The sequence below is a fragment of the Astyanax mexicanus genome, chromosome 7 (genome assembly GCF_023375975.1).
Source record: "Astyanax mexicanus isolate ESR-SI-001 chromosome 7, AstMex3_surface, whole genome shotgun sequence".
In the NCBI taxonomy this organism is placed as follows: domain Eukaryota; kingdom Metazoa; phylum Chordata; class Actinopteri; order Characiformes; family Acestrorhamphidae; genus Astyanax; species Astyanax mexicanus.
Window position 1 is genome coordinate 10,862,456 of NC_064414.1, and position 23,819 is coordinate 10,886,274.

The 23,819-nt window shown below is 38.1% G+C and overlaps 2 protein-coding genes across 2 annotated transcripts; one reads left to right on the forward strand and one right to left on the reverse strand.

The window, feature by feature from the left end:
- Nucleotides 1–920: 920 nt before the first annotated feature.
- l2hgdh (L-2-hydroxyglutarate dehydrogenase) lies at nucleotides 921–15,320 on the reverse strand. The gene is made up of 10 exons (XM_007247598.4): nucleotides 15,112–15,320; nucleotides 8,348–8,463; nucleotides 7,447–7,598; nucleotides 7,215–7,346; nucleotides 6,835–6,997; nucleotides 4,664–4,698; nucleotides 4,406–4,573; nucleotides 4,031–4,188; nucleotides 3,763–3,894; nucleotides 921–1,962 (listed from the first exon to the last, which is right to left on the reverse strand). Exons 1-10 carry the CDS (start codon nucleotides 15,174–15,176, stop codon nucleotides 1,767–1,769), a joined length of 1,317 nt encoding a protein of 438 aa, XP_007247660.1. The 5' UTR covers nucleotides 15,177–15,320; the 3' UTR covers nucleotides 921–1,766.
- Nucleotides 15,321–16,379: 1,059 nt separating this feature from the next.
- Nucleotides 16,380–22,190, forward strand: mrpl2 (mitochondrial ribosomal protein L2). The gene is made up of 7 exons (XM_007247597.4): nucleotides 16,380–16,506; nucleotides 17,563–17,650; nucleotides 18,195–18,381; nucleotides 18,542–18,683; nucleotides 19,710–19,936; nucleotides 20,086–20,159; nucleotides 21,707–22,190. Exons 2-7 carry the CDS (start codon nucleotides 17,576–17,578, stop codon nucleotides 21,917–21,919), a joined length of 918 nt encoding a protein of 305 aa, XP_007247659.1. The 5' UTR covers nucleotides 16,380–16,506; nucleotides 17,563–17,575; the 3' UTR covers nucleotides 21,920–22,190.
- Nucleotides 22,191–23,819: the final 1,629 nt, after the last annotated feature.

Here is a 23,819-nt window from a genome sequence, read left to right on the forward strand (position 1 = left end):
TATGATTTTCTCATTTTAGTGAGCTATGGTTTATGAAAGGTTAAATGTATGACGTTGAAACAACGTTGCTATATCAATGTTGATTCACTTTTCAAAAACAACGTAGATGATGAACGTTGATTCAACCATAACATTTACATTGATCAACGTTGATTTAACGTTTACAGCTGACACATATGCAAAACCCAGTATGGATTTTTTAGGGCATCTGCCCAAACTGAGAAATGAAATCACATCATTTCTTTTTTTTCTTTCACCTGAACCCGAACCTGGCTCCTTACTCATAAAAACTACCTAAAATCTATGACTGAATGACTGACTACACACAAACACACAGATGCACACACAATGTATCAGTAGTGGATTTTCATTCATGTGATAAGGGGAAATTGCTGTATTTTCATTCTTAAAAGTCTATTTAATTATCTACTTTCTATTATTTTAATATTTATAGCTCATTCGACTTAAATATCTTTGTGATTACACTTTTTAAGGAGTGCTGGGTCTCATTTAAGGGCTGATTGATCTCACCTAAAAAGGGCTAGCGACGCCCCTGGTCTGTGGTAAGTGTAGTATAGGTTGTGTAGTACAGTATGTGTAATATAGTAGTAAAGTCTATGACAGGTTTTGAACACAGTTCATAATCTCAGATAGTGTGAAGTATCAGCACTGGCTCCATGCTGCCCTCATGGGGACAGTTTTGCACATCACAGGCGCCTTTTTATGATCAGTTTATAAGATCAGATTTCCTGCTCACAAGGACTAAATCACACTCATGACCTTCAAATGAAACCAACCAGTTTAGTCTGCACTCAAAAAACTGCTCAATAATGTTTACTTTATCAAAATAAACATAAAAACACAGTCCAGCCACCCTTCTAATCTTAATCTAAATTTTAGAGTCAAAAGATAACAAAATACTTAGTTATTATATTTTATTGGCAAAAATATGCATCCTTTGTCACACTTAATAAAATCATCTTTCTTAACAACTAAATTAAGAAAATGGCAAAAAAAAAAACAGCACCACAACAGTTATTACATTCCACTTGGAAAAACTCCCACATCATTACAAAAATATTTTTGTATTATTTTATGTTTAAAAGAAAATAATGCTCAATAATTCCCAAACTAACAAACAGAGCCTTAAAATCTCTTATTGATGTGCAAAATTCAAATAACAAAAGATATCAGAAAAAGAAATCAGGACATCCAATATTGGTCCTGCTCCACATTCAGTTACACAACCAAATATTAAATATAATTAATGATCTAATGTGTCCCAAGAGTTTAGTAATTATTTCCCACGCAGCAGCCAATAAATAAACAAACAAGAAAACAAGTAATTTTTGCAATGTAATGCTGCATGTTTAAAGGCATTGTGGTTTATGTACTGAACTTGGTGAGGCTTTGGGATTGTGATTATTTATTAGCACTGCTGCTTACTGAAGGCCCAAACCACCACAGTAATATCAGATAGAATTGTTTTTGTAGTCTCTGATGATGTTTTATAGATCATGAACTGAAAGATGAAACGCTGTTAAACACAAAGCGTCAACAGCTAAAGTTCATCAGTTCTGTATTCCATGTTTACAGATGTTTACAGATGTTCTGATAGTCTACTGGATGATGTGCTGTGATTAATGTGAAAGAGGGGGAAAACTGTATGAGTTAGATCTGTGACAGAATCACCCCTTATATGATATTTGTAGTAAATAATGTCTGTTCTCTCAGTCTGATGTCTCTCTGTGTGTGGGGTTGTGTGTCTACAGTTTGAACCGCGCCTCCAGTTCGTCTGCGATCATCTCGGCGATGGCGAGGGAGGAGGTTGCTGCGGGAGACGGTGCATTGCGGACGTGCAGCACACGGCTGCCCAGCTCCCCCACACCTCCATCAAAAACAAAATCATCCACCAGGTTCCCCTCATGGTCCAGAGCCTGCGCCCTTACTCCAGACGGTCCCCTACACAGAAACATATGGCCCATGTGTATTACGGTACATTCAGACTGCAGCTACTCGACAATGAAGGGAATCGTCTCCTCCGCTGGCCACCTGTTTTTTGTGTAATGTTTTTTTTTTTTGTGAGCAATTCCCGCTTGATCTGAGAGGTTTGCTTGTATACAGCACAATAAAACTGGGGTTATTATCACCATTTTCATATTATGATGAATCGGCTTTGACTGGGATAGCTGTGATTGCTTTATGCTTTATGCGGTGGAGACAGCACTGTTAGAAGCCCAAACATCTTGTAAATAGCTAATTTAAATACAAATGATAGTGATTAAAGTCATGTTATTACTCAATCAGCACCACTTACGATTCCATTCACTTTTCACTATGCTGCGTTTTAAAAATACTTGTGGCTTGTGTGGTGACAAAGTTCTTTCTGTGCGATGCTGATTGGCTACTGCTTAGCAAAACGTACTTGTCATTTGCATACAGTGGAAATATCTCAACTTTTTGCCGCTCGCTTCATCTAGCTTTGGCCTAGCTACCGCTCTCAGAGTCCTCTGCGTACTACTGCCACCGATCTCCATAGAAAACAGTGGGAGGCAAACAAAATAATTACGTTACACATATTTCATCACTGGTCACACAGAACTTTAAATCTATTTTCTTAAATAATAGATTATTTTCTTTAGGCACTTTTGAGGATCTGTGTGTATGTCATAATATCAGGAGCTGCTACACTGTCTGGAGCTAATATGTACAAAGTTTGTTTTAATACACACTGAACTGAAAACTGAAATCAACATGAGGAGGATGCGGAGCAGGAGAGACAGACACAAGATTAGAAAAAAACACCAAGAAAACCACCACCAGTTGTGCCAACCTTCATATTTGTTTAAAAACTTCAAATATTAAGTCTCACCAATTTAAAATTTTGTGGTTTTATTTGGCCCAATTTAAATTCTATGAATTGTGTATTATAAGTTCTGCTGACTATCCTTTAAAATCAACAAAAAAATTAAGTTGTGTCAGTTACGTTTTACTTAAATTAAACTTATTTTGTCAATATACGTCAGAAACCAGGAAATTATTGCCAGTCATATAAACTTACGGTAAGGAAAATGTGACCAGCACGAAACAGTTGCATATAGTCACACTCAGACACAAAAAAACATAGCAGTTTTCTGTTAGCCTTTAACAACTGAGGCCAGGCAGTAAACTATAACATAACACACATATAAATCCCAAGAGAAGGCAGCAGCCTGTGGAGAAATTACACACTGATGGTGAAGGAGAAGTGGGAGGACACGCCCAATATGCAAATACTGTGACCAACATCAGATGAAAACACCTGCAGAATGGCTCAGCAGACCCTGTTAAACTGATGAGTCAAACTGAGCATGCGTAAGGTAGTTGAATTGACCTCATCTAAAGTTTATCTACAATTAGTACATTTTGCCAACCCAGATTATTTAGTTAGACCAGCAGTTTAGTTTTAGCAAGAAACTAAAAGTTTACAGTGCAATTAAATATTTCTTGTTCGCCTGACCTAAAAATCACATTAAGGAGAATAGTTCAGTTTTTTTACAGTGTAGAATTCTATAGAGTGGTATTGAGTAAAGGCTACCAAATTGTTGGTACTTATTAATTGTTTTATGTATTGTTTTATTTGGTTTCTCATTAGCTGCATCCTAATTCTTCCTATGGTACTGTGACATCCCTTGATCAATTGTAATCTTATCCAATGCATTAGTGTGTGTGTGTGTGTGTGTTTGTGTGTGTGTGTTTGGATGTGTGTCTGTTTGTGTTTACCTGACGATATCACTGCTGCTGAGTTCCGGTATGTATTTCTGCAGGATCTTCACTTGTGCACTGAGGAACACCCCCCTGTACATTTCCCCCACTCCATACACCAAATTCTTCTGCACCAGCTTCTGTAAACCTCTAAACACACACACACACACACACCTCATATGTCGTAGAAAGCATGTCAGATACCAGACATGTAATATTTTACTGTGAACTGTAGTGAATGAGAGAGAGACAGACAGAAAGAAAACAGACAGACAGGCAGATGTACCTGAAGGACAGCGCGTCTGTGAAGTCTTTAGCATTGAAGTCGTATAGTTTATATCCCTCCCGTTTAAAGGCCAGTACAGCGTTGGGCCCCAGCCACACACTTCCGTCCATACGAGGGGTAAAATGCACGCCCAGGAACGGAAACCGTGGATCTGGGACCTAAACACAAATTAATCACAGAGTGTTACCACAAGGGCCGACTTTGAAACGCCCACAAATGTGTAGGTTGTGATGTGTTATCTTGTGAATGAGCCTGAACACTGGTCAGCGTGCTCATGGCAAGCCACATGAATTACAATAGTTGGATTAATGTGTGATAGTGGGTGCCAGTTAGATGGACCAGTGGTAAGTGTGTTTGTGTGTGAGAGAGACTCACAGGATAAATGTTGCCCTTGATGAGGTAGTTCTTCTCTGGTTTCAGTACGAGATAATCACCTCTGAAGGGGACGATACGAGGCTCCGGACTACAGCCTGAAATCTCTGAGAGACGATCAGAGTACAAACCTCCACAGGTCAGCACAAACCGACACCTCACCTCCTCCCCCTATGAACACATGCACACAAACACCTGAACATCTGAACTCTTTTACAGAAGCAAAGATGAAGAACACTGATACACAGAGACCTCACTCACCTTCGAGCTCCTGATAACGAGTGGGAACTTCAGACCTGAGAACAGACCAAACACCAACACTTACTTTTGGTCTACTGCAAGTAAAGCTGAAACTAAAGCTGAAGATACAGTGTCAGGTAGGGGTTGTACAATATGTACAAAATGTAACGTGTGATGACACTGATGTATAGCCCACTATGGATGTAAAAATCAATAAATGAAGAACCTAAATTAATTTAAAAAATGGTCAACTGCTTTTTCGGCTCTTGGCTTGGCAGCCTTTATTTTTCCCAGGCTAAGAAATACTTTGGCTAAGAAATACTACCTTACTCTACATCCAGTCTTGTTACTTCATGTGATCACAGTTTGTGATCATGTGATCACAGTTTGTTATTTATTATTCTTATTCTTTGTCTGTATTGTGTTGTATTGTCTGTCTGCACTTTTGTACTGTTGCACTATTGTTCTGTCTACACTGTGTTTAAGTGCACCATGGTCCCTGGAGGAACGTTGTTTCGTTTCACTGTGTACTCTGTATATAGCTGAAATGACAATAAAAACCACTTTGACTTTGACTTTGACTTTGCAATGTAGCTCCCTCTGTTGCTGCACACGGGTAACGCAATTTTATTTTGCTGTTATTTAAGGCAATATCACAGCTCATTAAATGTGTTTATTGTAAAAAAAAAAAAAAAAAAATTCGTAGCCCTAGTGTGAGTAGATGCAATGGGCTCCTTGCACTCATGGCTCTGACGCATTTCCGTTTTCAAATAATGCGGCTTAGACGTTTCCGGTTGTATTGTTTACATTCACCTGTATAGGCAAAACTTAACATTTTTACTAGCGAGAGCTCAAAATGAGTATCAAGCAAGTATGAGTAACCTGCCTGAATGATCCACCAGCTAGCATTATTATTATTATTATTATTATTGTAACTAGCATTTGTATTCTTATTTTTTACTATTATTATAGCTAGCATTTTTATTATTATTATTATAGCTAGAATTTATTATTATTATTGTTATTATTGTTATTGTTATTATTATTATTATAGCTAGCATTTGTATAATTATTTGTATAATTTATTTTAACTATCATTATTATAGTTAGCATTATTATAGCTAGCATTTGTATAATTATTTTTATTATTTATTTTAACTATCATTATTATAGTTAGCATTATTATAGCTAGCATTTTTATTATTATTATAGCTAGCATTTGTATAATTATTTTTATTATTTATTTTAACTATCATTATTATAGTTAGCATTATTATAGCTAGCATTTTTATTATTATTATAGCTAGCATTTGTATAATTATTTGTATAATTTATTTTAACTATCATTATTATAGTTAGCATTATTATAGCTAGCATTTGTATAATTATTTTTATAATGATTATTATAGTTAGCATTATTATTATTACTAGCACTTTTATTATTATTAATATTATTATTGGTAGCATTTGTATGATTCTTTTTATAGTGATTATTATTTTTACTATCATTATTATTATAGTTAGCATTATTATAGCTAGCATTTTTATTATTATAGCTAGCATTTGTCTAATTATTTTTATGATAATAATTTTTTTTTTAGTTAGCATTATTATTATTACTAGCATTTTATTAGACTTCCATGTAATAACAGGAGAAACTAACAACTAACAGTAACGCACCTAGCAAGCTAGTTAGCTATACTAGCTAATGCTGAGCTGTGTGGGCTAATGTAAAATATAAGAAAAAAATCTTCGTAGAGTGTAGGTATGAAGATGCATATAGTTTAAAGCCTTTCTCTAGCTTTCTAGTGGTAGGCTTTACTGGTCTCCTTGACGTTGAGGTTCATTTTTAGAAGCTCTTATAAACACCAGCTGAAAATACTGCCATAGTGAGTGTGTTGGAAAAGCCAAACAGGAAACGCTGTGGCAGCACTGATGAGAATGCGGAAGTATTTGTGCAAAGAGCGCATTAGATATTGTTGCATCCTTAAGTTCTGTTTTTACATACTGTAATGTTCCTAATGGTAGATTTTTGTTGGAGTTTTGGTAGAAGGGATTCACTTCAACTCATTTGGGGCTTCCTGTCAGTGTTCTGCTGAACTAGGTTCATAACACCTCCGCAAGGCACTACAGTCTGATATATATCAAACCTTCTCAAAGCTGTGTGTGTGTCACTAGGCCATTTCCCTCACCCTCAGTGCTGCTAGCTGGACTTTCTGTTGCCATTGCAATGTCTGAAGCCTCGAAGCCCGTTCCTACTGATCCACCAGCCTCCTGAAAGTCTTTTGCATAGGTTAGAGACACCAAACGCCAGTCTACAATCCCAGTGTGAGGGGAGTCCAGAGCCATGATCCCCTAAACACACACATGCATGCACACAGACAAACACTTTTAAGCCTAAACCGACCATATTTACAGACCAACAATTTAGGAGGTTCAGTCTAAGCCTAGTCTAAGTCCAAGCAACGACATATTTACCCATAGCATTTAACCCATTATTGCACAGAACTGTGGTACAGCCACACTACCAACTACATGTGACACACACACACACACACACACACAATCTCACCCTGCAGTAGGGCTCTCTCTCTCGGATGGCTCGGGCATCGATTATAGATAATTCTTTTACATTATTTTTCAGCCCGCGCTCATACAGAGCCTTCAAACGGGGGATCTCCTCCCTCTCCACCGCCACGATCAGCTATGCACACATACAGAGAAAGGGAGAGACAAACACAGAATGAGAGTGACAGTAATGAGTGATTTCTGGTAATTTTAGGGATTTCAGTGCAGGTTCTGACTTTTCCACATTTTCTGTAGGGAATGTTTTTCTGGTCGCAGTAGGAATAGGCCAGAGATGCTCCTCTCACACACAGACGTGCTTTTAGAGATCCAGGTGTGTAGTAGATCCCACTGTGGATCACTCCACTGTTATGACCCGTCTGATGAAGAGCTTAACAGAGAGAGAGAAAGAGAGAGTGAGAGAGAGAGAGAGAGACAGATGGATTACCCCCTAACCATTAAAACCATGGCTTATAATCTATGTAATATCTATGCGATAGTTTGGTTTAGAACTGAATTTAGGAATATTTTTTTTTATTAATAATATCTTCTTTATTGTTTATTTTTAAAGGAACTGATATTTCTTATTTGCAGTTGTGTTTTAGTTTGTGGTAGTGGTGAGCAAAATTAATATAAAAATATAACAATATTTTGCGTAATTTTGCCATAACAATATTCTTGCAGATATGACTAAACACTGAATTTCTTAACATTAATTTCAAGAATATACTACTGCAACAATAAACAATAAATATCACAGTTTTATTTAGTATAAATATAACATTTTCATACATTCCATACAAATTATAAATGTTTGTTTATTTCGTACACAGTAACTTCACAAGACTCTGATATTTTGTATAATAATAATAGTGTAACAACATAAAGTTATGTAACAAAATAAATCTACCGCAAAACTAAAGTGTAACATATTGAGGTTATGTAAACTGCAAACAAACTATTAAAAGTAAATACAGTCAATTTCAAAATACAAAAACGAATTTTGCATTTTATGATATGAGTTTTGTTATTGTTTCAGATTTTTGGGAGATATTATATCATACAATATGATATAGCACACCACTAATATGGTTTACCAGCACACTTATAATAATTAGATTACTGGTAAACTATTATTACCAAGCTCCTTCTCTTTCTCCAGCAGGGTGAAGGTGAGGTTGGGGTGTCTGAGGATGAGCTCTCTCGCTGATGCCAGACCTACAATCCCTCCTCCAACTACGGCCACATCACAGGCACTGTTCACACACACACACACACACACACACACAGTTAAACTGTCAAACATCCACAGCCTAGTCCAGTTAGTCCACATTTCTGCTCTATTCAAGATGGCCGCCAGTCCAGTCCTTTGTTTGTGTGCTTGTATGGGAAGTCTGTGTTTTACTTCATTTTATTGTTTTAAATCGATCATTTTAGTTACGCAAAGTGTTTTAAAGTAATATACTGACCCTGAGAGGTGAGCTACCCCGAAACTGTGTGGTGAGGACCTGTGATTACAGCTGCCTTTGGACTGCACAGACTCAACTTTGGATTATCCTGTGGGAGCTAGTTGGGGGCCGAATATCAATCATCTTCCTTGACAGTCAAATTATTATTGACTGTTTGTGCCCTCTCACAGCGGGAAAGGCGATTGGACTGACCTGGCTTCATTGAATGCTTGCTGGACTGGATCCTTACTCAGGTTTGTCCTGTCAGTGTGGAGTATTGTTGCTGCTTTGTGCACCACTCCTCAAAGTTTGACCCAGAAGTCAACTTTGACTGATTTTGGGTGCCTTTATACTGCTGGGTAAGCAACAGAAGAAGCCGCTCTAGACATTTTGGATATTTTATTTGTTGTGCATGTTTGCTGGACTTGTGCAACTAATATGGTGGATTCCACTCTGCTGTCTCATGTGTCCTTCGGATATCTTCTGCGCTAAAGCCAGTGTCTTCTTTCATTAAAACAACTGAGCATTCCATGTACTATGGCCTTATCTACAGGCATTAAGCATGTGTTTGCCTGTTTGTAAATCATTTGTTGCTCTTGTGGGCCTACTGGACTAGAGTTGCACGGTGTACCGAAGGTTCGATTCTTTTTCGATACTACGTCATCACAAACGATTCGGTTCTTTAGCGTTCGATGCTTTCGATACTGTATATAGCCCAGTCACTAGCTTCAAATGAGTCAAATTAGTAGGCGCGATTTGATTCAGTTCATAAGAAAACTGATTCACACCGCAGCAGTCGGTGTGGCAGGATTCAGATAAACTTAGTGTTCTGAACAAATGAATCGATTCACGCGCAAGCCAGCAGAGCAGCAGCGAGTGTAGAATGGCGACGGCTAAAATAACAGATGTCTCTCGTCCGCGACTTGTGGACAAAACGGGCGCGAGGAGTGAAGTGTGGGAAAATAGTCTGAGATGTAGGCATCTGTTTTTTATTTATATTTTTATTTTTAAGTAAAATAACGAAAATAACGAAAACTGAAAGTGAAACTAAACTACTTTATTTATTAGCGCTGTTTTCACTCCCGCAGTTGTACAGCCGGGGGTGTTGTGCCGATTCTGTCCGCGAAGCGGGAGTCGGATTCAGTAGCGGATTCGGCACAAGCGCGGCGGCACCTCGCGGTCCGCGGTGTTAGTTGTAAGCGCTCGCGCTAGCCGCAAAATACGACAGAAAACACTGAGGGAGCTGCAGACTTATGTGTGGGACTAGAATATGAGCACGAGGAGATAAAAGAGAACCTTTACCTGTGAGTAGCTCACATCAGAACACGCAAATCTCTCTCTCTCTCTCACTCTCGCTGTGTCTCTTTCTCTGTTTCTCTCTCTCTCGCACGTGAACGCCTCCGCGTTTGACCGGCAGCACTGTGTTTAGCTGTTCTTAAAAATCATTTAAATTAAATAATAGTTCTATGCTTCTATGTTACAGTGTTATTTAACATAATAGCAGACAAGCAGCCTGATCTCTACAAAGAGCTGAGAAGTCGACAGGTTAGTGGAGTTAGTCAAGATACACTCTGTCTGTAGCTTTCCTAAGATTTACTAGCGACTGCTTATTAAAAACGGTAAACGGTTGATTAATAAAACGGAGCAGTGAGTGTTAAAATGAACATAACATTGTAATGTTCTTCTGTCTCTTTATTTTCCTTATTCAGAACTTAACTTCTGCCCGCCCGTCAGGTTCACATAGTCAGGCTACCATTACCTCTGGTTTTAGTTTTAGTTTTTAGGAAGTGTTTAGATAATTATGTTATAGTTAAGGTTATAATAACGAAACTTGTTTTTTGTTCAAATGTTTCATTTTAGAATAAAAACGTTTGCACCTATTGTTCAGTGTTCAATCCAGTTCAGTCAAAAATAAAAATTTTATGTTCAGATATTTTTATTGTTTTTTTTTTTTCTTCCAAGTATCGTTTTGGTTTCGAGAATCGTGATACTACAGTTGGTATCGGTATCGAAGTCAAAATTTTGGTATCGTGACAACCCTATACTGGACGCAGCATGGTGAAGGACTGCTCATTATCTAACTCTCAAAGCCTCACACACTCTGTGACTAGGGACTTCTGCATCCCTCATCAAGAAATTCATCCTTCACATCAGCATAAGCTTTATGACCTACAAATACAAAGAAGCACATTGCTGTCTCTTCAATCTGTGAAAGCCCTAAACGATATCTTTATTATGGGAAAAACCTGTCCAAATTCTTCTGCCAGAGACACTGAATACAAGGTCAATACATGTACTGGGAAACTGAAAAGTGTTATTTTGCTATTGCTGTTGATATCTGGAAATGTGCAGCCTAACCCGGGTCCAATTCAAAATCTACCCACACCAGCAGATTTCAAAAGTAGATCAGGTCTTGGAATGCTGCCCTTAAACGTTAGAAGTCTTCTCCCTAAAATGGATATGATTAAGCTTTGGGCTGTTACAACAAACACAGATATAATGGTAATCTCTGAAACATGGTTGAAAAAATCTGTACCTGATGATCTGATTTCAATTGAGGGCTATAATGTCTATAGATCGGATAGAGTTGGTAAAGGTGGAGGAGTTGCAATCTACATCAAGTCTAAATTTTGTAGCTCCATGCTTCAATCAATAACCAAACCCAAACAGTTTGAGATACTTGCTGTAAAAATACATCTTTCTAAAGGCGTCAACCTCACTGTTGTTGGCTGTTACAGACCACCTTCAGCCATAAAAGAAGCTGTTTCCTCACTTTTAGATGTTCTGTACACTCTCAATGATTCTGAATTTATTCTTATGGGTGATCTGAATTGGGACTGGCTCTCCTCTGCCTCTGATTCCATTAAGGAACTGTGTGATACATTAAATCTAACACAAATTATAAATGCTCCAACAAGGCTTAACCCAAAAGATCAAAGTAAATCCACATTACTTGATCTTATTTTAACAAATGCTCCTCACAAATTTACTTCCACAGCAGTGTTTTGTAGCGATGTTAGTGATCATTGTGCCATTGCTCGTGTAAGAAATTCCCAGCTACCCAAGCCGAATCCTCGCTATGTTTTTAAAAGGCATTTTAAACATTTTGAGGAACAAGCATTTCTACATGATTTGTATGATAGTGATATAGGGAGAGCTAGTCTAATTCCTGATGTTGAAAATGCCTGGGAATATTTTTATAAATTATTTCTCTCCTATAAAGAAATTCAGGATTTCAGGAAAGAACAACCCCTGGTTTACACAGGAATTTTCTAATTTGTTAAAAGAGCGAAACATCTCCTGGGCCAAGGCAAGATCCACAAATTCCAAAGCTGACTGGACTGCCTTCAGAGCATTGCGAAATAAATGTACAACTCAGACGAGGAAACTTAAAGCAGAATACTACTTAAAATGTACTTCGGAAAGTTTTAACAATCCTTCTAAATTCTGGAAGCAAATGAAGTCATTAACTGGTTCTAATTGTGACTCTGTACTTCCTAAGCACATCTTAATCAATTCAGATAAAATTATGTGTAAAGATGATATTGCAAATCATTTAAATGAGCATTTTGTATCAGTTGGTTCTAACAACCAACTGATAGCACCGGGTTATCGGAGTTGTGATTTTGTGTTACCCCAATCTCGTAATGATTCTTCAACGGATTTCTTAGTTTTTAGTTCCATCTCTGATGCAGAGGTTTGTAAAGCTTTGGAAGCTATTGATCCAAAAAAGTCGCCTGGACCCGACAATCTGGATCCTTATCTGTTAAAGCTAGCAGCAGAACTTATTGCTAAGCCTATAGCTCATATTTTTAATCTGAGCCTTCAAACTAACATCATTCCAAAAATATGGAAAATAGCCTATGTTCTTCCCTTATTGAAATGTGGGGACCCCTCAGACTTACCGTCCTATTTCCAAATTATGTATTCTTGCCAAGATTTTAGAATCTCAAGTAAATTGTCAATTGAAACAATTCTTGGCCGACAATAAAGTGAAAATCAATCTGGCTTTAGGTCAGATCACAGTACCATAACAGCAGCTATGTTGGTAACAAATGATATTATGAATGCCTTGGATAGAAAGCAGCATTGTGCTGCTCTATTTGTCGATCTATCCAAGGCATTTGACTCTGTTGACCATGAGCTTCTGCTAGGTAGGCTTAGTGACATTGGCATAGGTGCTAAAACCTTGCCCTGGTTCAGGAGTTATCTCACTGACAGATCTCAGTGTGTATTTACAGAAGGATATAAATAAAAGGTTCTGGAGATCCCCAAGGGAGTACCTCAAGGTTCAGTTTTAGCCCCTGTATTATTCTCTATTTTTATAAATAACATTGGAAAGAACATGCTTACAGCTAAAGTTCATCTCTATGCAGATGATACAATAGTCTACTCAGTTGCCTCCTCTCTGAGTCAGGCTATTGCTGAGCTACAGGTTGCCTTTCAACAGCTACAGGTCTCACTTAATGATGTGAACTTGGTTCTTAATTCTAAGAAAACCAAATGTATGATATTTTCTAGAGGTCACTCTCAGATCCTAGATTCGGCTGAGATTCACACTATGGGAGGGGACAAAATAGAAAGAGTCCCATCCTATAAGTACTTGGGAATTTGGTTAGATGATAGGATGTCCTTCAGAGTGCACATTGAGAACCTAGTAAAGAAATTGAAGGCAAGATTGGGTTTTTATTATCGAAATAGGAACTGCCTGCATTTTGCTGCACGAAAATTACTTGTTCAAGCTACATTTTTAAGTGTTTTAGATTATGGGGACATTATCTATATGCATGCTGACTCCTCCTTACTTCACCGGTAAGATCCATTGTACCACAGTTCTTTACGTTTTATATCGAATTCATTGTTCCGCACACATCATTGTGTACTTTATGATTTAGTGTCATGGCCTTCTCTGAGCTTGAGGAGACAACACCACTGGTACATTTTTATTTATAAAGCTCTGTTGGGTAAACTTCCTTCCTACTTGTGTAATTTGCTGTCAAGTTTTAACAGTTTTTATGATTCTCGCTCTTCCAGAAGGCTGCTTTTGAAGGTCCCCAGAATTAGTTTAGAACTGGGCAAAAAAGCTTTCTCCTATTTTGCACCGTGGTCTTGGAATAACCTTCAAAGCAAATTACATCTTAATGATTTGGTCTCCTTCAGTAATTTTAAAACTTTGTTAACAAATTCTGTGACAGAAACATGTAACTGTTATTCCTAAGCTGCATTTGTGTCTGATTTCGAAATTCTATGTAACTGGTTGTTTTTGGTCTATGTTGAATGCCCTTATGTGAACTGTCTGATTGTACTTTGTCTGTAACTGGAAATGGTGTGCCACCTTGGCCAGGTCTCCCTCGAAAAAGAGATATTAATCTCAAGGGATTTCCTGGTTAAATAAAGGTTAAATAAATTTAAAAAAATAAAAATGCGTGTGTTAACCCATCAGGCCTGAACACCTGTTGGACAGTCCAGTTGGTCATCAGGATTGTGCAGATTTTCAGCACCATAGTAAACATCTACAGAACTAGTACACATCATAACACAGCTGACCAGGTGGATGTTGACCCTGGCTAACAGAACATTCACTGGACCCTGGACTGATTCCCAGAGACACAAAGTTCAACTGACAGGGTACAGCAGTGTGTGAGAATGCATGTTAAACATTACTATAAACAGCTGGAATGAATACTTTATAATGAGGTGGACTCAGAGGTACTATGACTTTTTGGAATGATTAAACTGGCAGTCCATAGTATTATATTATTTTTTAAGTTAAACGAAAAGCATTTCTGAGTGGAGAAGGCGCAAAATGTTGTGTCCAATGGTACCAGTGTGCTGGAACGACCATCCCTGCTAAGCCTAATATATTTATTTTAAAAACTGGGGTGTGGGGTCACTTTTTGTGGGAGTTTTTCTGGCAAAGCTGTTCTTTCTGTACTTAATTAAATTACATATATGTATTATACTATATATTACTATATGTACAGCTTCTAAAAATGGACCCGGCTCAGTTTTACTGGACGTTAAGAAATGAAGGTCAGTCAATCTGAGGAATTCCAAGAACTTTAAAAGTATCCTTAAGTGTAGTCGCAAAGACCATCAAAAAATGTCATGATGAAACTGGCTCTCATCAGGACCACCACAGGAACAGAAGACCAAGAGTTTCCTCTGTTGCACAGGATAAGTTTATAGTTTCAGAGATTTGTTATATTAAAATCTATTATGCATTTTAGTATTGATTATTGTAGTATATGTATTTGCTGTAATATATAAAAAAGCTTAGTCTCGAGGTTTTTACATTTTATTTAATTTATTAGATTGCCTTTATTTGATTCTGCATTTTATTATGGTGGATTACTTAAGGTGAAACGGATGTATCCGTAGGAATGGTGGTGTGTGGTGGTCCCCATGTGTGACTTGACGTATTCGCCTGCGTGTGTTTGTGTGTGTGTAACTCACCTGCGGTGCTGCAGGCGGATCTGAGTGAAGCGCAGCCGCTTAAGCACTAACACAGCGGGTCTCATAACTGCGAGGTTAAAACATAAAATACAGAGAATAAAGGCGATGAACAGGGTCTCATATCAGCGCTACAGAACACCACATAGCCCCCTGTACCTCCTACACCACCCTTTACTACCCTACACCACCTAAACCACCCCTCTCCTCCTGCTTCTACTGCGCCCTGCTGCAGCCGGAGCGCTCTGCTGCCCCGTACCGCACACACACGGCACTGCACTGCTCTGCCAGAACTCATCATTTTTCTTATTGCTAAACCAAACCAAACCAAAACTCCCAAACTGCAAAATACCTCATATATCCTGCAAAATGAAGCACTGCAACCAAAACTACATGTGATATTATCAAAATCTTATCAAAAACTTACACCAATTAGCACACAAACCATTATTATTATGAGTTATCTGTCTAACCAGCTACAAACTGTTGCCCTAATAATAAAATTGTTCAAATTCTTCAGACTTTTAACAGCTATGAAAGAAGGTCATGTGGTCCAGATTTGGCTTGTCCCAGAGTGATGGGCACATCAGGGTATGAAAAGAGGCAGTTGAAGTGATGCATGCACTAGTCTACTAGTTGTCTACTACACCTGATTCCAACATGCAAGCCTGTGGTGGTGGTGCTATGATCTGGGGTTGGTCAGGTCTAGGTTCAGCCAGTTATATTTGGCTGAACGAGTAAGCTACCTCTGAACATATGTTGCTGTGTTGTTAAAGGTAGCATACGCAGCTACACTACAATTTCTTTCCTCTATTTAAGCTCTTAGTTAAACTCAGCACATTAAAAGATTATAATTTAAAAATAATCAAAACTACCCTGAGATATGTCTAAAATAAATCTTGATTTTAATTATGATTAGTTACAGAATATTGTTGTGATTAATACAATTATGTGTGTGTGTTTGGGTATAAGGGGCCCCATTCAGAATGTAGCCTAGGGGGACCTTAATCCACCACTGAGTATAACACAGTATAGTCAGTAACATAAATAATTATTGTAGAAAATAAATCAATAAAAACTAAATAATATACAATAAGCTCACGCTTGTAACATAGAAAAAAAACATGAATATACTTTAATGCATTCACTTTGGAAAATTACAACCCAAAAAATAAAAAAACATTATATATGAAAATTAGCCCGTAACAGCGCGGAATGCGGGTATGAAATAAAACCAGACACAAAACACACCCGAGTTCCGTCCAGCGAGCCCATGACGCTGTCAGTGTGCGACTGACTGCTCGTGGCGCTTCTGCTGAAGGACGGAATGCGCTTGGTGTGTGTTTGAGCACTGTGAATGTGTGTTTAAGCAGTGTATGTGTGTTGCGCGGTCAGTCGGTGAGTGTACACTGCATTATTCAGTATTTATATTTAGTAGTATATAGGATATGTGGAGATACGGGCTGAAATAGGGGCTGGACTGGCCCTGTCATTTTTACACCCCTTTTATAATTAACCGACTATTCATTCATCCGTGTGATTTACTATTATGCCAAACCAAGCTGTAGTGATTGTGGTGAGGTGTATATATGTTTACTCACTGGGTAGATAGCTTACTTGACTTGAGAAACGCTCACAAACCCGGTCAATCCTATAATCAACTGTGTAGCTACACCAGCAGATCCTAAAGAACGAGGGGAACAGGATATCCAAAAGAGGGAGAGACAGAGCTCTATTCACTATTACTAAGGCTACACTTATGCACTTATGCACTTATGTCTTAAAAGCATTTGACACTAATGTATCTTACTTAATGTGGGCATACCTTTTGCTAAAATTTGTAAAGTTTTTACTCTGCGTTTAGCTACAAATTCTGTAGTCAACCTTATTTTTGTTTGCTTTCTATTATAATGGTACACCATTATTGTGTTGGGCTGATTTTTGTCTTCTAAAGTAGCTAATGCACTTGCATTACATCCATTCACTAATATAAATATTCATGCTGTAAATAAGATAACATCCTTAATATCCATTTATCTATATGAGGCTTTAGGCAGCAGAAGTAGCATTTGAGCTAGTTGTAATCAGGTTCTCATTTTACTTCTGTTTTTTTTTTTCAGTTTTATTGCTTTAAATTCTCCAAAGTTTGTTTCCACCATATTGCTTGTGGTGATTGGTGACATTATGCACAGTGACTGTGACTGTCACTGACCCACAGTGGGTTGTTTCGGTCTTTAAATGCCTTCATCCACCCTAATGAATGCTAGTAAGGGGTTAGTATGGGTAAGGAAAATATTAAAACTAAGTTTTATTTTTCTTTTAAATGGTGCAGCAGTTGCATTCATGTATTCGTCCTAAAGTTCTCTTCTCCAGTCTTCTTTTAACCACACAATAATTAGATATTCTCCACTAAATCATGAGTGAATGTTTATTCTTCTTTATTTGATTCTGCAGGTTCCTGTGTGTGATGGCCCTGTCTTCACTCTGCAGTGCTCTCAGGTCGCTGACCGTGAGCAGCATCAGCACCAGGGCCACTACATCGGTCAGTCTAGCATCATCTCTATTTATTAATGTAGCTATAATCTCACACATACACTGCCTTTGTACTCCTACTAAAGTGGCCAGTAAAAGGAAGCACAAGGTTGGGGTTTCTGTTAAAGTGGCCAATGAGTGAAAGCACAAGATTGGGGTTTCTATTAAAGTGGCCAGTGAATGGAAGCACACTGTTGGGGTTTTGTAAAAAAGTGGCCAGTGAGTGGAAGCAAATGTTTGGGGTTTCTATTAAAGTGGCCAGTGAGTGGAAGCACACGATTGGGGTTTTGTAAAAAAAAAGTGGCCAGTGAGAGGAAGCACAAAGCTGGGGTTTATTTTAAAGTGGCCAGTGAGTGAAAGCACAAGGTTGGGGTTTCTAATAAAGTGGCCAGTGAGTGGAAGCACAAGGTTGGGGTTTCTATTAAAGTGGCCAGTGAGTGAAAGCACAAGGTTGGGGTTTCTAATAAAGTGGCCAGTGAGTGGAAGCACAAGGCTGGTGTTTCTAATAAAGTGGGCATAATATCTTTTTCTCCTATTTTTTTTTATTCCAACAGGTTTTTGGTAGTTCTGGTCTAAATGCAGCTCTGCTGTCTGCATGGCCTATGAATTCCTCTCTGCCACTTTGCAGAGGCTTTCAGACCACAGTCGCTTTGGAGCAGAACCGGACGTTCTGGAAGCAGACAAAAAAATACACCATCCGGCCAATTGGCATCAAGAAGACAGGAGGAAGAGACTATACTGGTAAATTTAACTAAACCTGCTTTGTAGTAAGCAGAAAACACTTTGTTAGGTTTTACTCTGTATCACAGCCTTCAAAAATCAGTGCATTTCTTCACCTATATTTAAATAATGTGTAGATGTAGGTGAGATGTGTTTGACCCACTCTATTTGTGGAATGCAGGGAGGGTCATACGGCACAGGATCGGAGGTGGACACAAGCAGAAATATCGTATGATAGACTTTCAGCGGCTGCGTTATGAAGCAGGCAAAGAGGGTGAGCAGATCGTAGAGAAGGTCGTTGAAGTCCGGTATGACCCCTGCAGGTAAAGAAACCACACTGTCACTTATCAGACCTTCACAGTAGATAAGGAGAACCAAATTAAACAAATAAGACAAGAATATTCATAGTACATGTTTGTGGAAGTATATCCTGGCATGAACAAAGGAGAAATTAGTTGTTGGTGCTCTTAAGGCTGGAAAAGTTTACAAATTTATCTGTAAAATGTTTGGACTCCACCAATTCAGACAGATTGTGTACAAATTAGAAGGGAATTTAGACCATTATTTCCCTCCCCAGAAGAGGTTGACTCAACAAAGATCACACCAAGAGCAACGTGTGTAAAGGCCTTTCTTACATTATCTAATGTTAATTTCGATGAGTCCATTATCAGAAAAATACTGAACAACAAGGGCATGGAGGACAGCGTCACAGTAAAAAGCACTTTTGGAGAACTGCTCTCCAAAAGGCTGTTGGACCAAGTTTTGTGGACAGATGACTGCAAAATATAGCCTTTTTGTTTAAATAAAAGCGGAATAAATGTTTGAAAGGAACAAAAACTCTGTATTCCTACATAAACACCTTATACAATCTGTGAAACTCGGTGGTGGTAGTGTCATGGTTTGGGCTTTTAGTTGCACCTGGACAAGGATGGCTTGTCATCACTGATAAAACAATGAATTCTGAATGATACCAGTAAATTCTGATGAAAATTATCAGGATGTCTGTGAGCTCAGTCTCAAGAAAACGAGTGTCTTGCAGCAAGAAAACAGTCCTAAGAACATTAGTGGTTCCACCAAGGAATTATTTTAAGGTTTTGTGAATGTACTGACCTTAATCCAGTAGAATTATTGTGGAAGGAGCTGAAGCAAATGTTCTTGTGAGGAAACTCACCAGCATAACAGAGCTGAAGCTGCTTAGTATGGGGGAGTGGGCTAAAATTCCAAAATTTGTAGGACTGATCAACAGTTATCACAAGTTAGAAAATATTTTTTTTACATGGGCACACTGTGGGTATTAAATGCTACTTAAGTACAGTAACAAATTTAGTAACTATTTTTAACCTTTTCAGGTCAGCAGATATTGCCTTGGTTGCCGGGGGCAACCGCAAGAGGTGGATCATCGCCACAGAGAACATGCAGGCTGGAGACCTGATTAAAACTTCTTCTGTGATTGGACGGATGGCAGTGTTGGCCAATGAGGGCGATGCTCACCCTCTGGGAGCTCTGCCTGTGGGGACTCTGATCAATAACCTGGAGCTTTATCCCGGAAAAGGAGCTCAGTATATCCGTGCTGCAGGTGCCCCCACAGTGTTTAAAATATTTAAATTAATTTAATATTTATAATCTTAAAATATTTAATATTAATTGGTGTTGAGTCTGATTGCCTTTAACATTTCTATGAGTTTAAAGTTGTTAATACATTTGTATGTGTTAATCTCTGTACAGGCACATGTGGTGTTTTGCTTCGTAAAGTAAACGGGACTGCAATTGTTCAGCTGCCTTCAAAACATCAAATTCAGGTAAGAGACGGATGACAGAAGACCAATGTTGCCTTTTCCAGCTATTGATGATCAATATGAAAAGAAAAAAATTATTTATTTAATTTTATAACCTCATCCATTAAGCCTATCACTGTTTAGCCCCTGTCCATTTACAGTGGTATGAAAAACTTTGGGCACCCCTGATAATTTAAATGATTTTTCTTTATAAATCATTGATTGTAGATCAGCAATTTCAGTTAAATATATCATATAGCAGATGAACACAGTGATATTTGAGAAGTAATATGAAGTTTACAGGATTTACAGAAAGCGTGTAGTAATTTTTTACACAAAATTAGGCAGGGGCATAAATTTGTGCACCCCAACAGAAAAATGACATTAATATTTAGTAGATCCTCCTTTTGCAGAAATAACAGCATCTAAATGCTTCCTATAGCTTCCAATGAGAGTTTGGCTTCTGGTTTAAGGTATTTTGGACTATTCTTCTTTACAGAGCATTCAAAACATTTCCAGTTCAGTCAGGTTTAATGGTTTCCGAGCATGAACAGCCCATTTTAAATCACACCAAAGATTTTCAGATTTTCAGTAATATTTAGGTTTGGGGACTGACTTTAGGTTTTGTGTTCCAATAATTTGTGCTAAAGGTATTCAAATTAATAAAATGACAAGGATGGCCAAATTTATGCACATGCCTAATTTTGATCAAAGAATTTTTGCACATGTTCTGTAAATCCTATAAACTTCATCTCACTTCTCAAATATCACTGTGTTCATCTGCTATATAATATATTTAACAAAAAAAAAACAATGATTTAAAAGGAAAGTCATAAAAAAATTATTAGGGGTGCCCAAATTTTTCATACCAATGTACATTACAGTTCATAGCAGAGCATTCTAAAAAGAATGCAAAGCAAATCACAACATTTTAAAAAGTTAATTGTACATGTTTAGTTTGTTTAACTCTGAGCTTGGAAAAAGATTAAGACTAAGGTAATGTGTAAAATAGGATCTCTTTAAAGCAGGATATTTAAACTTTTTCCTCCCGAGGCCCACTTGATACTTTTTTGAGATATTGGGGAAGCCTCCTCTTTAAAGGCTTTGTCAATATGCAAACTATTGCAGCATGTGTATAAAAATATCAGTCATGCGATTTGTCAGAAACATTTATTTTCTTCAACTGGCTGACATAAGATATTCCCCTCTGTTCAGCACATAGTAAAGTAACCAAAACAATGTAACAAATGTATAATCTCTTTCTGGTATATCTCCTATTTGCCGAGTCACTGTGTGTCAGAGAGTGGTACACATATGTTTGGTCATACTGCTGATATCGGTTCCTTGAGAACTCTGAACCTCCCAACTGTATCTTTAATTGTTGAAAAAAATAAAAATAAATAAATAAATAAAGTATTAATTAGTCAACAAATTAAATTGATCAGAATTAATATGATGTTTCTTAAAGCATTTTTGATCATAATCTTCTATGATTGCATGGTAGTAATCAGCTACAGACTGATGCTGCTGCTTCATAGGTGTCTAATTCACTCAGCTGACTGTGTGTGCAGGTGCTGGAGACGTGCGTGGCCACAGTGGGTAAAGTTTCCAACATTGACCACAACAAGCGCGTCATTGGTAAAGCCGGACGGAACCGCTGGCTGGGCATCCGGCCGAGCAGCGGACTGTGGAAGAGAAAGGGCGGTTGGGCGGGACGCAAAATTCGACCTTTACCCCCCATGAAGAGCTTCATCAACCTGCCCTCAATCACTGCCAAAGCTTGATGTGTGAAGGGAGATCCTACTCAAACTTCTGACTGCTGCAGGTTTAATCTGGACTCCAGACTCGTCCCAGCAGCGAACATCAGTTTAGACCCAGTGCTCCCTTCCTCTTGGACAGCGTGGACTTTGAGCTTAACTGACCTGATTAAGTGACCGAGTGTGTTTCGTTAAAGTCTCAGTCGTCTTATGGTCTGTGTAAATATTCATCACACATTTCTGACAGTTTTCTGTTTCTAGCAACAATGTATACAGTAATAAAATAAGTTAAACTTTGTTTAAATGTCTCATTTTTCAGCTTATGATTCCTGTATTTTCTAACAAACCAAATTCACAGTTTTGCACAATGATTTTTTGTATGGTCCAGTGCAAAATTGTGATTATCAACCAGTTTTGTTAAATTTGCATTTTCCTACACCTACTGTTCCTGCAATTAGTGACCTCCTCTGGAATCATAAGTAATGTTGGTTTTGTTTAGTTTAGTCTGCTGGTAAATTATTAGGCTAACCTACAAATATAAGGGCGGCACGGTGGCGCAGTGGGTAGCACTTCCGCCTCACAGCAAGACTGCCTGGGTTCGATTCCCAGCTGGGGCGACCCGGGTCTTTCTGTGTGGAGTTTGCACGTTCTCCCCGTGTCTGCGTGGGTTTCCTCCGGGTTCCTCAGGCACGTTCAGGCTAATTGGATGTCGGATACAAAATTGCCCCCTAGGTGTGAGTGTGTGAGTGAATGTGTCTGTGTGTCTGTCTGTGTCTGTCTGCCCTGCGATGGATTGGCGGCCTGTCCAGGGTGTATCCTGCCTTTTGCCCGATGCTGGCTGGGATAGGCTCCAGCACCCCCCCGCGACCCTTAATGGATGAAGCGGTTGATAATGACTTGACCTACAAATATAAAAACAGATTGTATATATTTATATTTACTGACTGTACATTTTTAAATTCAAGACAGATAATGCCTTTATTTTTTATAAACAAATTTAAGACTTTTTAAGGATTTGCATGTAACTATGCTTTATCTCTGAGTATCTGGCAGTCTGAGCTGATAATACACTGTGAGTCTGTAATACACTCCCTGGCCAAAAAGAAGTCTCCCCCTGGATTTAAATAAGTAAATGATGTGGGGTTGATGCTGCAGTTGGTCTGCAGGTATGTGCTAAAAGAATGAGGTCAGCTGACTACTTGAATATACTGAATATAGACCAGGTTATTACATCAATGATTTTTTTCTTCCCTGATAACAATGGCAGGAATCATGGTGCTGAAATTGTGAAATTATTATTATTATTATTATTATTATTATTATTATTTTCACACATGGATTGTTCACCACAGAGTCCAGATCTTCCAGAACCTCATTGAGAATGTTACATGCCGTGGTCAGACTCTACCATCATCAAAGCTGCAAGACCTTGGTGAAAAATTAATTCAACACTGGATTGAAATGAATCTTCTGACATTGCAGAAGCTTATCGAAACAATGCCACAGTGAATGCGTGCTCAATCAAAGCTAAAGGTGGGCCAACAAAATACTTTTTTTCTGCCCAGGCAGTGTATATAGAGCATATTGCAGCTGTCCAATGAAAACCAAATATCTCCATTTTTTGATGATTTTTAGTTCACATATAATTTGTTCATACATAAATTGAAAAACTGTCCCTTACACTGTGTTTCTTTGTTTTTCTTGATGAATGGACCTCTAGAAATTCTCCAAAATTACCTAAAATAACATAATTTTACAATGACTTCCATTGGAAGTTACTCTTCTGAAACCTCTGCCTCAAACATGAGTTCCTAAAGAAACAGACAGCATGAGATCATCAGATGTTTTTCTCAGCACTTTGAGGGTTTATAAAAAAAAAAAAAATAGAGATGTACACAAAGTCAGATTATTTTATTAAACACAGCAT